General features: G+C 34.5%; 1 protein-coding gene across 1 annotated transcript; it reads left to right on the top strand.

The window, feature by feature from the left end:
• The first annotated feature begins 1,116 nt into the window (after positions 1–1,116).
• On the top strand, positions 1,117–15,928 carry LOC145269332 (uncharacterized). The gene is made up of 2 exons (XM_080125032.1): positions 1,117–1,274; positions 11,585–15,928. Exon 2 carries the CDS (start codon positions 11,653–11,655, stop codon positions 12,538–12,540), a length of 888 nt encoding a protein of 295 aa, XP_079981158.1. The 5' UTR covers positions 1,117–1,274; positions 11,585–11,652; the 3' UTR covers positions 12,541–15,928.
• Positions 15,929–17,964: the final 2,036 nt, after the last annotated feature.

Here is a 17,964-nt window from a genome sequence, read left to right on the forward strand (position 1 = left end):
GTTCTTTTGCGTCAAATTTATCTGAAAGAGGATAAATTTCCAACACTTTGCAAAATTGTTTTCCCTTATTTAGAAGCATTTTGTAAGTTTACTGCTTTTATTTGTAGGGATTTTGTAAGTTTTCTTCCACTATTTAAAGGTATTTAGCAAATTCATGTCCCTTATTTCAGAATACTTTTCAAATTAAGTATATCCTTCCTAGGTCGAGACCCGTTTTATTCTCATTCTGTCAATGCGTTATTTAGCTAGGGTTAAATACACTCCTATCACTAGCCCACTTGTTGACTCTTTCTGTTACCTTCTTGTACCCCACGCCTGTATTTAGAGCTGGTCCGTATAGATATTTTAACTACTAAATTCCTTTCCCACTTAAGTTGTAACTTGGTGTGTCTCTTTAAGTTTTTGACGAATTTGAAAACGAAAATAACGTTTAAAATTCCAGCAAACGAGTAGTTTCCAATATATGAAGACATGTTAGTTTAAAGAAAGTGGGGGATCACTTTTCTATAATAATTTAACGGATAATGATCACCCACTTTATGGCCACCACTAGTGTAAAACTTGAATTTACGCTGCTGAAATACACATTTGCCGAATTTTTATTGGAGGAGCGTCAACGTGTGGGGGCTCAATTTACGTAAAATTATTCATATATTGGAAACTACTCGTTTGCTGGAATTTTAAATGTTATTTTCGTTTTCAAATTCCTCAAAAAATTATAAATATCTTAATTTTCCAAGTTTTTTTTTTCTATAGTGTGGAAAGTCGATTATCTGCCCCTTGCCGATCTTATATTCCAAACACTCCCAATAGGTGTCGCTAGCAGTGTCAAAAACAAAATGGCGTTAAGTTTTTCTTCGATAAAATCTCTCATAATATTTGATTTTCTTAAATTAAAAAAAAAACTACTTGACCGATTTACGTGATTTTTGAAATATGGCATTTTCATGCAGTGATATTATGTACATTATAAAGATTTTTTTCAGATTTTTATAGTAAAAAAGATTACTTGTGGACCATTTATAGACTTGCACCAAAATATCTGCTGCCACATTAATTAAATTAATTGTTAAAACTAGCGGAAGTATACAATGCATTGTGGGTGATAACGATTATTCCGCTGTCCGCCATGACACCTTTGTCATAATCCTAACATCTAGAATACTACAGTTAGCAAACCGAAAGTATTAAGAAATCCTTAAAAAGAAATTTCATCGTATAATATTTTGTTTTCCTATAAAAGTAATTCAACCATAAAATTACGCCATAAAAATGTAAGTATGATTTGCAAATCATTCTGTCAACGCATTGTTTTCACGGCATTATTTTTATTCCAGTCAATTTTGTTTCGTATATTTTCAATTTAACACAAAATAAATAATTGATTAGAATTGCTTTGTCTTTACATTATTACAATTTCTTTTTATGCGGACAAAATTATCGTTTTATTTTGCTGCACTTTTAAAACCCAACATGTATCAGGAAAATTCGGACGATAATCATTTTTTTAGTTCATAATTTAATATTATTTCGGAAGAATCACAGGTCCTTATTATATCCTTATGACATTCAGATGTTATTGATTCGATTATTTTCCGGTATTGATTTTCATTTTATACGAAAATTATTCTTACTTACGACCTAAACTTTTCTGAACATTTTTTAAAATGTTTATATTATTGTTTGTTTGCTTTTAACCCCCCAAAAGGGATAAAAGGCTGAAAAGGTTTTATCAGGGAAACTGGAAAGGTACTTTTTTAAAATTTAATATTTAAGATTTTTGGAAATTAACAAGCCGAAAAGCAATTATTGCTTTTTGTGTGATCTTCAAGGTTTGCTTATTATTATTATTATTATTATTATTATTATTATTATTATTATTATTATTATTTATATTATTATTATTATTTTTAATATTATTATTTTTATTATTATTATTTTTTATATTTATTATTAAATATTATTTTTATTGTTATTGTTATTATTAATTATTTTTATTATTAATTATTATTATTATTTTTATTATTATTATTATTAATTATTATTATTTTTATTTTTATTATTTTTATTATTATTTCTATTTTTATTATTAAGTTTCGGTTTCGGCTGATCGTTTTGCTTTCCAAGTCCCTTCTTCTGTGAAGAAAAGGATTAATGATTGCTCGAGAAGAGAAGGATCGGCGTGCACTTACCTTGAAACTAACCAAGAATTCTTGTTGTTGTCCACCCTTTTAAATTTTTTTTTTGTGCTCCGGACCACATGATAGTTAATCATCTGATCCTCCCATTATATAAGAGGGGAGATTCCCTTGTCTTTTTGCTTTTCTCTTTCTTTCACCACAAGTTGATTCAGTTGCCAGCGGTTGAACGAAAATCTATTTCACTTCTGCCTGGTGAGATACTACAAGACAGTTACGTCGCAGAAGGGGAAATTCTTTCGCAATCTAAGGTAAGTGCATTGCTCCCTTCTCGATCTGAGTGGTCATTGATTATTTTCTGGAAATTAATTTTTTCACATATTTGCGAAAGAAACCCATACTAACATGGATGTTAGTCAACCATATTAAAGGAAAAGAAACAATTCTGGAGATTGCCAATCTGGAGGATGGACTCTCTGTTAAATCATTCTCTGCCCTGCAGAAATCGGTGGAGGAATATTTGACTGAAGTAGACGTACATGTCAGTAAAATCTAACTTCAATCTTCTGAGGATTCAAATTGAGAAAGAGTTTCTTGCACACACCCTGAGATTCCGAAGAGAATTAGAGCCTCTCGAGTTCAAGCTCCCAGCGGCCGTGGACTCCCTGAGTCTTCCTCCATGTTCCGCAGAACTTGGAAGACTTAAGTCCTCATTTACTGTAAAACCACCTCAAATTCAGATCATGGTACCCACCTTTGATGGATTGGAGATGCAATCTAACCCTATGAGCTTCAAAGATTTTTTGTCACGTTTTGAAAATTGTGTAGCTGGCATGGCCAATGATGCCGAAAGGCTGAATTTTTTTAAGTGTTCACTGTCTGGTCAACCCCTGTTGTTGATTAATCATCTTTCTATCAGTAACAGAAATTATAAGGTGGCTCTTTCATTCCTGATGAGCGAGTACCTCGATGAAGATGAAATCATACATAACATTTTCCAGGACATATTGGACTTCTCCTGTAAACAGGACAGATCCTTTACTGCCTTGGCTAACTACATATCTAAAGTAGCTTCCCTAGGCTGAGTTGGAGTGCTCCTTCAACTGTTCATTTTTAAATAAGCGTTCTTCTGGGGTTCGGCTTATGGCCAAGATTCTCTTTGCAAAATTCCCCAAGGAGGTCAAGGGAGAGCTGATCCTAATTTCTGGTAGGAGAATCCCCACCTTGTCATCAATTCTGAGAGATACTAAGGAAGCTGTTAAACATCTCCTTATTAAGGGGGGTAAGATCCCTTGCACAGCCTGTAACACTATGAAGGGTTCCTTAGGGAATGTACCTTCAGGGCCAAGATCTGGTACCTCATGGAGGGATTCCTCTCTTCAGTCCAACTCCGCCTATAGCATTCATGGTGGAAAATTCTCTAGCCTTCCCTCTGTTTTGTGTGTTACCTTTGGTAGAGATGACAAAAGTGTTTCTGTCAACTGTTTATTAGACACTGGCAGTGGGCAGACTTATTTGTCCAATAAGGTTTTGGACCGCCTCGGCCGCTTGGAATCCATTGGACATGATTGTGAAATCAGGCTGACTACCATCCTTGGAGATTGTGACAGGCGTTTAAAGAGGTAGCATTGGAGGCTCGCATTGGATCCTGTTGTTCATTTTTCCTGACTGTTGGTACACAAAAACATAGATATTTCAGTAGACATCGAGAATCTGGATTTTATTTTCGATGAATTTCAATGCCTCAAATGTCCCTTAGATGCCAGATTTGACAGAGGTACAAATTCATGAAACAATTGGGCTGGATGTTATTCAGCATTTAGGAAGCCTCCAACTGGTTCCTTGTTTGCACAGACAGGCATTTTCGACCCCAATACGACTCATTCCCTTTGGTGAGGTGAAGCACTTGCTGCACACTGACCATTCTGTGGACAGGAACTTAGAATGCTTTTCCTTCGATTCTTTACTTGCATCGACTGCTGAAGTCAACCCATCTAACCTATATTTCGTGCTGGAGTCTCAGGGCACTTCTGAGGATCCTCTAAGTAATTTTTTCCCTGAAAGTGATGTACAAAGGGGTTTGGAGAAAATGTTGAGTGTGGAGTCACTGAGCATTGAAGAACAGGAACTTTCCAATTATGACAAACAGAAGATTGCTCTCTTCCGACAATCTATTTCAGCAAGTATTATGTTCAGTTGCCATGGAAGGACGATAAGATCTCTCATGTACCTTCCAACCATGCAGTAGCTCTTCACATATTGGAACGTGTTGTGCAAGGATTGGAGAAGAGGCAACTTTATCATGACTCTTTCCAGGTTTTCCATCAGCAGGAATGGAATGAAATAATAGAGGATATTTTCGTGCCTCCTCAACAGTTGGAGAGTTCCTCTGGATTCTGCCGTGGCTACCGAGTGTAAGAAGAAGGCCGATGCACATGATAGCATTATGTTACTTCCTAATTAAGTTGTAGGTATAGTTAGCTTCCGGTATTCAACCACGTGGTCAGGCTAACAGGCATAAAAAAATATGGCTACCAATATGTGTTACCGATTGTCCATGTATGTTCTAAAGAGAAAGAACAATTCTCCATACAGATAATAATTATTATAATTGCACATTTTGGATAATTTTAATCAAAATATCGTAAGTAAATTTATGTTTGAACTTTTATTTTTATTGGAAAAAGTTAAATATTTCATTTTATTTTATTTTTTTTACTGCAAAACAAACAATTTTTATAATATTTTTCAGTCTGTTCTTTTAATAATAAATAAAACTTTTCACTGATTATTTTCAAATATTTTAAAATTAGCCTTTTTCATAGCATTTTTTTTTACAATCAGTAAATTTTCAATATTTTAGCACCAGGCGTAATTCATTTCTTTGAAATATATTTAAAACTTCCAGTTTTTGTTTTTATAACATTTTAACGGTAAATAATTTACATGACGAGTTTGTTTTACTATACACATAGATTCGAAAAAGTTGTCAAACAACAAATATATAACAAATAAATGTTATCAAAGGCAAGATAAGTTACTTTTCTACCAAACATGCCAATATTTTTCTTTTTAAAATACATCGATAAACATTGTATGATTTTTGAAGTGATTACACATTTTACCGTGAGTAAAACCACTAAAAGTCTTTCCAGTTTTTTTTTCTAAGGGAGGGAGGTCAACACGATTATTTTTTGGGTATGCCTCCAGTCCATTTATATTGAATTATGTCCTTAGATACCATGCGGCTCAGTTTCCCAGGGATAATTGTAGAGAATTGGTTCTACGTGCATAATCTGGTTATGTTGCATGATTATCCTGATGAACTGTGCCGATTATACACTCTCACCTGGGAATGATTGCTTCAGGGAGGATTTGAACTGCAGTCCTGTAATTCTGACCATGTGGAGACTCAAAACAAAATGCAGAAGCATGGTTCCCTGAGTGACCATGGCAATAAATGGGAGAAGCTGCTCGGATATAGATACTGTTCTCTCTCAGACACTCTTTGTGTAGCTGCTGTTGAGTGCAACTCTAGTGCCTTTACAAAGAGACGGATCCTCAGCGAGACAGCTAGAATCTATGACCTGTTATCATTGTACCTACCTGTTTCGTTACAGGGCCGTAATTCTGTTGAGTGAACTTTGGAAGAAAAGATTTGGATGAAATGCAACAGTCCCACCAGAATGCTTGTCTTTATGGAGGAAGATTTTCCTTGATCTCTCTGAGCTGGAGACTGTTTCCTTCCCCAGAAGAGCATTAAGCGTTAATGAAGCTGGCAAACTTTTTCTTTTCTGCGATGCATCTCCAGAGGCATATGGCTTCACAGCATATGTAGTGCAAAATTGCCAATCTGGTCTGGTGTTTGCAAAAGCTAGGATGGCTCCCTTGAAAAAGAAAAATGTACCCACCTTAGAACTTATGGCCATGTTTTTGGCTCTCCGGTGTCTGCCTACTTTGTTGAGGAATTTTGGAGGATTCTCTCCTGCGATTCATGTGACTACAGATTCGCAGGTGGTCCTCTCTTGGCTGATTTTCAGAACAATTATAAGCAGAAAACTCTTTGCCCAGAATAGACTGAAGGACATCTAACAGCTGTGCCGAGTTGAAAGCCACACTCGGTTTCTCGTCCTCTTTTCGGTATGTCCCAATGGCAGAGAATCCTGCTGATTTGATCACTAGGGGGTTAACTTTGAAAAGGATCAAGGCTTGCCTTCATTTCTGTGTTCTGGTCCGGATTGGATAAGTAGCAGGATCAGTCCATGGGCTGTACGACAGTTGCCATGCTTCAGCCAGCGCAGCCAAGTGATGGCCCGTTCTTCTTGGAATGCTGCCATCCTACGGAGAGAAGAATCACCTACAGTTCTTCCACTCCAAAGATTTTTTTCCTTCACCTAGCTATTGAGGGTAACTTCCTTGGTCCTCAAGTTCATCCTTCGGCTGCATAGATTAGAAGTTGACGCGGAAAGGCTTGCAACCATTCTGCTGATGAAAACGATGCAGCATCAGGCATATGTTGAGCATTCCTGTTGAATTCCTCAGGTAAGATATTTCTGGGTTTAGTGTATGACCTCGACCTATTTTTTAATGGTGAGAGTCTTATCAGGTCAGGTGGGATGGTAGTTAAGCACCCTGTTCTGTTAGCAAAATATCACCCATTAACTCGGCTTATAATAATCAATGCACATACAAGGCGTCAACACTTGGAGATTGCGTCCACTCTCGCAGAGTAAAGACGGCGTGGTTACTGGGTGTGCAAGTGTAGGCAAGCGGTGAAAACAGTCCTGGCTTTATGTGCACTGTGCCGTAAGTACAATGCCAGACAGGTATTGCCCCCCCCCTTTTAGTGAAAAGGGGGAGGAGACTGATGGCGTGATAGTTGAGCGAGTCCATTTCTTTGCCAAAATTCTTGAATACTGGTACCACAGAGATAATATTCCAGCAAGCAAGGAAGCCAGTATCGGCAAGGCATTTGTTAAATTAATATAACAGAGATAAAATCGGACACACACACTTTAGAGATGTCTAATTTTTTCTATGATTTCATCGACCTAATAGAGGGAGATTTTCAGATTTACAAATGTGGATTCTGTCCTCTAAGGGAAATTTGTGGGTGGGTGGTTTGTTTGGTTAAGGTTGGAGTAGAAAACAAACTGCTGAGCAAGCAGGCCAGCCTTCTTGGTTGCTGTGCAAGTGACTTCATGGTTGTTTTTTTGTGGGACTGTTGATTGACCACCAAACTATTATAAATTTTCCAGAATTCAAGAGTTTCTGCAACTCAGTACATTTACTTGGTCATTTTGTTATGCCTTCTCCATGTTTATTTTACTCTTACAATGACCCGTATAGCATGTATATATTTTTTTGCTTATTTGTACTTGATATGGATCAGGAGAATGAATGCTGCCTTTGTTTAATGGCAGCTGCACAAGTTAACGTGAATGATTGTTACTTTCATGTTTTGCTTCAATGTTTGTTTTGCACCATTCAAGTGTTTCATTTGCACACTGATCAGCAGGAAGAGAAAAAATGCACAATGTGGTCAACGTTACTGAGTAGATGATGGACATTTGTCACAATTCCTGGATACTGCGGTTAGGAATAGGTTCAGATATAAGGTCTAAGTGAATGAATTATAAAGAAACTATGAGTGCAGCAACTGTGATCTTGAGTAGCCAAATCAATTACGGTGGTAAATATACATGTATTTGAGCATTATTATCTAAAGAGCTGACAACCTGGCACATCCCAAATGCATGCCACCACCAGAAAGACTACATCCTAGTGAAACGATGCTTACACGCAGTCAACATTACTAAGACACGCAGCTTCCATGGAGTGGACATCAATAGTGACCATGAGCTCATCATGATGTCCTTCCCCCGACACCTTAAGAAGATGAAGAAGAAACAGGACCATGCCAGAATTAAGTTTGATCTGAAGAAATTTAAAGACCTAGATGTGGCACAAGTCTCTAAGGCCAAGATTGGAGGGAAATTTGCCTCACTCTTGCTACTTGATGCTGACGGCCATTTAACACTGCAATGACTGAGATAGACAATGAAGTTCTTAGCAAGAAGTGGACTACCAAGAACCTTTGAGTCACACTAGACTTACTCAAGCTGTGTGATGAAGAGACCTCAAGCAGATGAAGCATAAAAGTGATGAGGAGCGGACAAGCAGGTGAAGATGAGCAGTGAAGGAAGACTTGATCACTGATCTGTGCAATGACATGGAATGGAACCCTGATGCAAACAATACCAAGAAGAGCTACCAAGTAGTGCGGGATCTCACCAGTAGCAAGCAAGGACAGCCTAGCATCATTCTTGACAAAAGCGAGAAGTGTCTAACCATGTTCAAAGACATCTTGAACAGGCTGTCAGAGTACACCGCAGATCTATACTATTACCATGCAACAGAAGACACAGTGAAGCTCACGACTCCTCTGACAACAAACACAGACAATTTCACCATCCTCATAGAAAAAGTGGAGGAAGCAGTGAAGTCCCTGAAGAAATAAAAAATCACAGACATTAATAACATTCCAAGAGAACTAGGACATACAGGGGGTGAGGCAATGATTGTTGCTCTACATGAAATCTGCCACAAGGTCTGGAGACAGGGGACATAATGGACCCAGTCTTTAATGATCACTCTAAGAAAGGCAACCTACACCATCAGCCTGATATGCCATCCTAGTAAAGAGATCCTCGGGATCATATTGAATAGGTTAAGACCCCAGACTGAAGCAATTATAGCTGAAGAGTAGGCAGGATTCAATGATCACACGCAGCACAATGATCAGGATTCTATGTGAGAGATACCTTCAACATAAATAAGAACTCATATTCGTGAGGCATCTGACTAAGTGTTGTATGTGGCACTCTGGGAAACCATGTACTTTGAACCTACAAACCATGTCATGCAAAAAAACAAAACAAAATAAAATACATACATTTTCAAGTCTTATAAAATTCTTTGCAGTTAAGGAAAAAATAGTTGAGAAATTTACATGTGGAGACCACATCATGTAAAAAAAAACACGCTTTAAACTTACAGTAGAATTTTCACAGCCGGTTGTTCTATCACTGTTGCTAAGTTTTATGGATTGCCATAAAACTTCAGGAGGAGGGAATGGAGATAACCCATGTTCCAGTCCTTTTTCTTGAGTGATTCTCTGCTGCATTGGAGGTGCATATACCCTTCGATGCATTTCAACTTTTAATCGAACCGTAGGTATTCATCCTTTTATTTGACCTGAAAGTCATTGTAACAATCTCCTTTTCCTATCATCACGCATGGATGGAGTAGGCATCTTACTTTGAGTGCATTAATGGCGGGGGGGGGGGGGGTTGCTCCAGATGATGTTAGAACATCTTATTAAAAAACAGCGTTTGTTTTTTCCCCTTGTTCCCTTGATTTGATTGATACCAGACCTTTTTTCTGTTCCTTCCTCCTTTGCTTGGAAAAAAGAGAAAGAAAGGTGGTTTTTGCTGATGATTTGCCACAATTTTGTAGCAAATCGAGTGTGAATCGACCTTAACTACCAAATATTTTTGTTTAATGTGGATGGAGGTTCTGCAATTTGTGTTGATTTCTTAAGTTTATTTTTCTTTTCTTTCTTCTTTCATAATTTTTTGTTGATTTTATTTAAAACCTGAATCATTACAATTACAATATATTGTGTCGTTCAATGTTTTCTTAAAAGAGATATTTATTCATCAGTTTCTTAACACGGCCGAAATATAATTAATCTGACATAAAATAATGTTTCTTGCTTTATTCAAATTTTAATTAGACAAATATTGAAAAGTGTCCCTTTTTTCAATACAATTAGAATAGATTATCTACCTTTGATGTATTTTTTCACAAAATTAGTGGTCCTGGAAATGACCTTAAACTATATCTGATGATGAGATCCCAGCTTGCGGGCTTTGAGAAGTGTGGATCCGCCCCTTAATTGCTATTGCTCCCAGGTCCACTCTGACCCAGAGTAGTCGTACCTGTTAGGGTCCCAACTATGGGTTAAATAGAAACTGACTTGAAAAAAAAAATATATTCTATAAAAAACTTTTTCTTCAAAATCACTGGATGTGACATTAAATGAGCTAAAAAGGGTTGACATGCTGTAAAATAAAAACACCACAAAATTTGGTTGATGTAAAATATTGTCCAGAGTTTTTAAAAAGAATTGGATTAGATATTACTGTAAAATTTGATGGTATTTCATTCTTTAGATTGTCATAACATCTTATTTTTTACTGTGTATTGCTTACATTCTTAACATGTAAACCTCTATAAAACATGTTTAGTGTTTCTGATAAGGTATATAAGAAAGATAATTAGGAAAATTACAGTTTGTGGAGTTCTATTATAGAAATAAAGCAATAAACATATATGACACACATTTTGTTTCTTAATTTCTGTGATCAGTTACTTTGTCATGTTGATGGAATGTTGATATCAAAATTAATTGGATGCTTTTGGTTTTTATCCTTTTCATTGTTGTACATTGCAACTTTTTTAACATCTGACATTCATTTTTTTCATAGTTTATAACTTTCCTGTGTTACTGATCTGTACGCATTCATTCAATAATAATTTAATGATATAACATAAAGAAATATGATTGTTTAGGATAAGTAGTGTTTTTATGAGGTAAATATTCCAAAATTTTTACTTTATCGATGCGAAAAGAAACTGAGTTCATTCCTAAACCACATTTTAATCATATCGAATATAAACTTGATATTTTCTTTATAAATATACAATTAAGTTATTTTATAGCAAAAATATAAAGTTCAAATTATTTAAATATTTATGTAAATAAAGCATAAATTAAAGATTTTCTATCATAAAATAAAATTTTGAATTACTTTTTAGTATAAAAATAATAAAACTCCTTGAAATTGAACAATTCATTAATGATCCACATTTAACATAACCATATCAAAGATAAATGATGTAAATGTTTCTTAATAAATATAGATACAAAAATTTATTTTAACAAAATATAATGTTCAAATTATAATATTTACGTGAATAAAACATTACGGTTTTTGATCATCAAGTAAACATTTGCATGCATACAGTTGCCAGCCTGTTTTTATAGTATCGGCAACAATGGCTCTTCAAATTGTAGAGCCAACCTAATCTCACAAAGACAGCTGTTTCTGATTGCTTACCGGCTTGTATAGTGTATTTTCTCCATGAGTTAAACACACCCCAGATACCAACCTGGAAATTTCTACAACTCGACCCACTATTTACAGCAGTTAGCCTTCACAAATAGTCAGGCTCATCATCGCTTAACTTCGGTTATTTGATTGTGACGTGTTCATTTTCCCATAAAACATAAATATTTTCTCTATATTTGATATGTGAGTTATCTTTTAGTAAAACCATAAAATTCCTTGAAATTGTGTTAATCTTTTATTTATTTACAGATATAATATTTTGGCTGACAGAACAGAAACCTTTTTCCTGTAAACGGTTTTGATCTTCATGTTTCAAAATGTTTAAACTAAATAAACACATGCCTCTACACGATCAAGAGAAACCATTTTCATGTGATATTTGCGGATCATCATTTTCTGTAAAATCAACTTTAAAAACTCACATGCGTATACACACTGGAGAAAAACCATATTCATGTGGAATATGTGGATCTTCATTTTCTCAAAAATCAAGTTTAATAAACCATTATCGTATACATACTGGAGAGAAACCATTTACTTGTAAAATATGTGACTCTTCATTTACTCAGAGATCAGGTTTGATTATACACAATCGAACACACACTGGGGAGAAACCATTTAGTTGTGAAATATGTGGATCTTCATTTGCGAGGGAAACACATTTGACTGAACATATACGCATACACACTGGTGAGAAACCATATTCATGTAAAATATGCGGATCTTCATTTTCTCAAAAATCAAGTTTGATCAGTCATAATCGTATACACACTGGGGAAAAACCATTTCAATGTGATATATGTGAATCTTCATTTTGTGACAAATCAACTTTAACTAAACACAGACGTATACATACTGGCGAGAAACCATATTCATGTGAAATATGTGGTAGTTCGTTTTGTGAGAAATCTACATTAACAAAACACTTGCGTGTTCACAGTGGTGACAAACCGTTTTCCTGTGAGATTTGTGAATCTTCATTCCAGCGAAAATCAAGTTTAATTCAACACATTCTTAAGCACACTGGAGAGAAACCATATTCTTGTGAAATATGTGGAGCTTTATTTTCTCATAAATTTTCTTTGTTAAGACATAATCGAACGCACTCTGGGGAGAAACCATTTTTATGTGAATTATGTGGATCCTCTTTTTCTCATAAGTCAAGTTTGATTATCCACAATCGAACACACAATGTGAAAAGTTAACAAAATATCAGGATTTAAAGAATGATTTAAAAAGAAATCAGCATTCTGCCAGTTGTGATAAGAGGAACTGGCCTCATGAAAAAGTTTTAAGAAATACTTTGAAATGATTCCTGGAAAATCAATTTATCCTTCCAAATCCTTGAGCCCTTTGAGAGGCATTGACAAACTACAACTTGGTATATGCTTTTGTAGCAAGGAATTCTGTTTTCGAGGTGAAAGTGATGGCCCCACACCCAATCTTCCAAGAGGGTACATACAGTGACTAGCCTTCCCAAATGGTCACCCATCTGGTACTGGCCAGGCTCATCATTGCTTTACTTTGATGATCTGACAATGACCCGATGTGTCAACATGATTGTGTTGTTCCCTGGAAATCAAGCTGGTACAATAAAAAAAAGCCCTGCATATAAATTCAAATCATAATGAAATCAAGCGTTAGCTCCAAGTTGAAACCCTTGATGTTTTAAAACAAAGTAAAATAATAAAATGTTGAATGTACAGTGGTTTGTCAGAGACCTGACATGAAAGTACTTCTTATCAAAAATAAATCCTGATAAAATATAAACAAAAAAACATGGTGTGCTGTCTCTGTAAGCCATCCAGCATGTTTCCCAGGTTCAAATGGGGACACCCCCTCTTAATAATAATGGGTAGCTTCTAATACCAAATAAGAAGTCATAGACAATAATGAATAAAAATAAATACATATATACTGTACGGCTGGTACCCAGGATTAAAAGAACTCTATAAGCCATTTGTACACCAGTTGGGAAGAGGTAAGTAATGATGTAAACCTTCTTTCCTCTGAAAGTGGCACTATAGACAAATATAGACAAAAACCAAAAAAATAACATGACCGAAAGAATGGTTTAAAAAGAATGTGGTTCCCTAAAGAAATCAACATTATACCAGTTCTGATAGGAGCAACTGGCCTAATGAAAAGAAATCTTAAGAAATACTTAGAAACAATGCCTGGAAGATCAAACTGGTACAGGCCTTATACTAGAGGTTCCGGTCCCTAGCTCAAGCAATTTCAGCAGCTAAAAATAAGAAATAAAGAGGCTTAAAACCCAGCCATGAACTATTTCTGAAAAAAAGGTGTTGCTGTTTTACTACCAAACTAGTCAAAGTTTGAAAAGTGGAGCAAAACAGCAATTAACAGACAGAAAAATAATTGAGAAAATAAAAGAGACTGACCTCCCAAGAGAAACCATTTTTATGTGAAATATGTAGAGCTTTTTTTTTCTCATAAATCAAGTTTGATTATCCACAATCGAACACATAAAGAGGAGTTGTAAGGTTTTGCTGAAAGACGACTACTACATAATACAACACAACAAAAGGTCATAAATATCTACACTGGACCATTAGTAAAAATTGAATATCTAATATAGCAGCAAATCCAAGTAACTTATACCAGAAAAGTCAGTCTGAAATAGCTTGTTAATGTAAAATGTTCGGAAAAAAAAAAAATAACTGCCAGCATGTGCAAGTCATTTCAACATGCCTCATATCTTTTGTGCTAACCATTTCTGCTGTTGTCTCCCCTTCAGTCATTTCAAGACTGATAATTCATTGATATGCAAATTAATGCATATTAAATTACAGTGACCCAAAACGTTAAATGAAGACAGAAATACCTTATCTCTAAAGAAACTCAGTGGCCAGATTGATATTGAAGTTAAAATCCAAGAAAGGTGTTTACATTTGAATGCATGGGGTCACACTTCTTTATTTAAAATTAATTTGAAATGAGAAACATTTGGTCAATTCCTGTGTGGCTTTTCTCTTGCGAACACAAAACTGAAATTAAATATTTTTGTGTTTTTCGTCTTTTTTAAGCATAGCAGAAATCCAATGCTTTCCCAAATCAACACCAAATTAAATAACGATACAAAGGAAAATAACAAATATGTGAAGATTTCCTTCTGATTCCCTCTAGTACTCATATAATTTATTGATTAAAATATTTTGATAATTTATTAGAAAAAGTATTGTTTAGACATTTTGCTACTCTCATACATATTTTCATATAAAATGGCCCAAACCAACTGAGCATAGGAAAATTAAGTGTTTTTTCAAGGTTGATCAAAGATCCATATCTTTATTGGAAAACAAACAAACTTTAAAAACTCTCTAGCAAATTTGAAAAAAAAACGAACGTATTTACAAACTAAGAGTTCTGAAGCTATGATTCTTCATATAGCATTGTATTCCTGAAAATCAGTAATAAAAATTTATTCAATTATTGGTGCAGTACTGACATTTTGCAATCTCTACCGATGCCAGGTAAGCTTTAACTAATAGTCTTCTTTAGATTGGTGACTATTTTGGGATACTGATTAGCGTTTTAAGGAACCATACATGAAATCAGATACAATGAAAACACTCTAATCAGTGAGTGTATATTGTTTTTTTGTATCCAAATCTCAACCAATGAATTGTATTTCGACAAAGAAATATAAAATAACGAAAGTACGGATCACTAGATTTGGTGATATATTTTTAAAGTTAAATGTACAAAGCTCTTCATGTAACTTGCTTTATAGGTTCTACAAATAACATTAGAAAGGAACAAAATTGTTAGTTATATACGCAGGACAAGTTTGTACACATTTAATAGACTCCATGTTGATATCAAAATATCACCAAGAAAATTTTTGGTAATGGATGCCATATTCAGGCGATTTTATTTTTCCATGGTTTATATTTTAATCATAAGAGCAAATAGAAAACAATTTGTTGAAAATGTAATGCACTTAAAGAATGCTTCAGAATAAAGATTTGTTTATACATAAAGTATGAAACATAATCCGAAATTAGGAAACATGTTAACTGTGTATAAAAACAATGGTTTTGAACTAAGCATTGAAAAATATCAAGTATTAAGCATGGAACATATAAAATAGAACGTTTTGATTAAGTATTGATGAAGCATTAAAGATAATTTGAACGGGAATTGATTAAACAAGTTTAAACGTGAAGCAGTAAAATCTTCAGAAAAATGTATAACTTGTCTTCTAAATGTTGAAATTCATTCAAAGAAATTATGATGAATCCTTTAACATCTGAGTTATCATACACATAACATAAATAAATGCAACGGACTACATATGACTATCAGCATCACTGTTTTAAAAGAGTTTGAAGGCTTAAAATATATTTGAAGTTTATCTTTTAGTTTTCTGAGTGCTGGATACTCATCAAATCGAATTGTGTATTTTGAGCAATTTAACATAAAAATATTTATATACATATCTTAAGTCATTTAGTAAACTCTTTTTTGTGTCATATATAATAATATTTATAATAGAAACAAAAAACTTATAAAACACTGAATTTTATTAGTTTTTATCAAAAAAGTCAAAAGTATGTTATTTTACTGTGTCACACTGACAAATTTCACATTTCTTTAGTAAATTCCATTGTTATTTGTTTTTAATTATAAAGGTTTGATTTATTAAATATGCCAGATTAATTTTCTGGATTTTTGTTCAGATATTATTTTTTAGCCATGTAAGTTATAATTATTATAATTATATACAGATCTTAATTTCTAAATAAAACCGAATTAATGATAAATTCTAAGTAGAAGTCCAAAATGGTGCTAAAAATCAAGAACATTTTTGAAAATTACAACATAATTCTTAAAATATCTGTGAAATCTCTGAATATACCAACTGAGTTCATACTAACATTTTGATTGAGAGTATTTTTGTGTTTAATAGAAATCGCTCGAGACAAGGCATGGAGCCACTTTATGTAAGAACTATCAAAAACAAAAGATGATTATCCAAGCAAATGTCTATTGACCTTAGACTTAAAAAAATAAATTCCATATTTCAATTAATTTCATAGTCCAATCCACTACCGAAGTAAACTTATAGATTAGCTGCATATTTCAACTGCTTCTCGGGAGATTAACGAGAAGCAATATTATAATAGAGAATGGTGTCATCACTTTGCTAATAACAGAGGAGACTAAGAAGATGATATAGATGTGAGTCGAAACGATCAGCAGCATTTTAACAAAATAAAGGACTACAGTAAGATTTCTTCCTATGACAAACAAGACATTCAATTAAAACATTGAAATGAAACACATTGAATTATCTCGAGCTGATAGAAGAAATTTCTAAGGGGATTTTGAGACCAACAAGAATTGAATCAGGAGAGAAGTCGTAGAATGGTAAAGAAAAAGCTAGAATCATACTCACCCTTTCAGGAGTGATAGACTCCATACAATGATAAGTTTTCAAAGGAAGATCAGGAAAACTGCACCAGTATCATCATGACAAGAATTGTCAGTAAAAAGTCTAGCAAATAGATCAGCCTTAATTTAAAGATCATTAATAAAAGAGGGATAGCAACTATCACAAAAAATATTTTGAGATGAGAAAATGTTGTGATGAGACGTACCCAACGCAAACCCAACACAACTGAAAATGAGAGGAAATGATGCATTACAGGGCAAAAGTAAAATTAGCAACCGAGATCTTTTTGAATGCTCCTAATAGAAAGACGCTTCACGGTCGGTGGTCAGTTTCCGAATGATAAGCCACTCTTGTCAAATATAGCACGGAAATATTTAGTTTCTAGTAATTAAGTGTAACGAGGATTTTGACAAAAGACATAAATTTCCAATTTTGACTCAAAAAGTTTAGGAGTAGCAATAGTATGTGGACAGTTTTCAGATCGGGAAGAACTTTAGCATATGAACTGATTATCCAACGACAAAAAAATCCTTGAGAAAAAGCTATCAGCATTTGTGTGTCTTTTATTGTGCACACTCAAGATGTATTCGAGTTTTTTTTTTTAGTTTGCATTCTATCCTATTTTTATATTTGTAACTTAGTGTTCACATCCTCAGCGATCACCAATTTGAGAAATGACTACACGGCTGGAACCAGAAGAAGAATAGAAGATGAAGAGGAATTAAACAATAACCAATACAGTGTTGGGGTGGCGGTTACCTGAGAGGGGGCCGCACAATGTAACAAATCTTTTAAGAATTGCTAGAGATAGCATAAGTCATAATATTTGCTGGGAAGCCTTACAGTCATCTTATCGGCACTGATCAAAGTAATAGCAGAAACAGATCAAAACGGGAAAAATGCGAAACTTACTATGAGGAATGAATGATTGCATAAAAACTCGGAGTTTCTTGCATTCTGCATCTATTTGTGTTCTGCATCTGTTGAATTTTGTATAATGGAAGAAGATCTCTAGCAGTCTTGTCATATTGAGTTTTCTGTGATTTGGTGTCTTGTATTCCATCAACTGATAACATTGTCTCAACTTTATTGCGTGTGTGCACAGGCAATGTGTCCTTTACCTTTCGCTGAAGAGTAATAAAGCGAGACCAGATAGTTTGTGGTCAATTGTTGTTTTGTGCACCAGCAAATCCAATTGGATATCCTCGTC

This window comes from Euprymna scolopes, chromosome 45 (genome assembly GCF_053919585.1).
Source record: "Euprymna scolopes isolate OS-2025 chromosome 45, ASM5391958v1, whole genome shotgun sequence".
Taxonomy (NCBI): Eukaryota; Metazoa; Mollusca; class Cephalopoda; order Sepiida; family Sepiolidae; genus Euprymna; species Euprymna scolopes.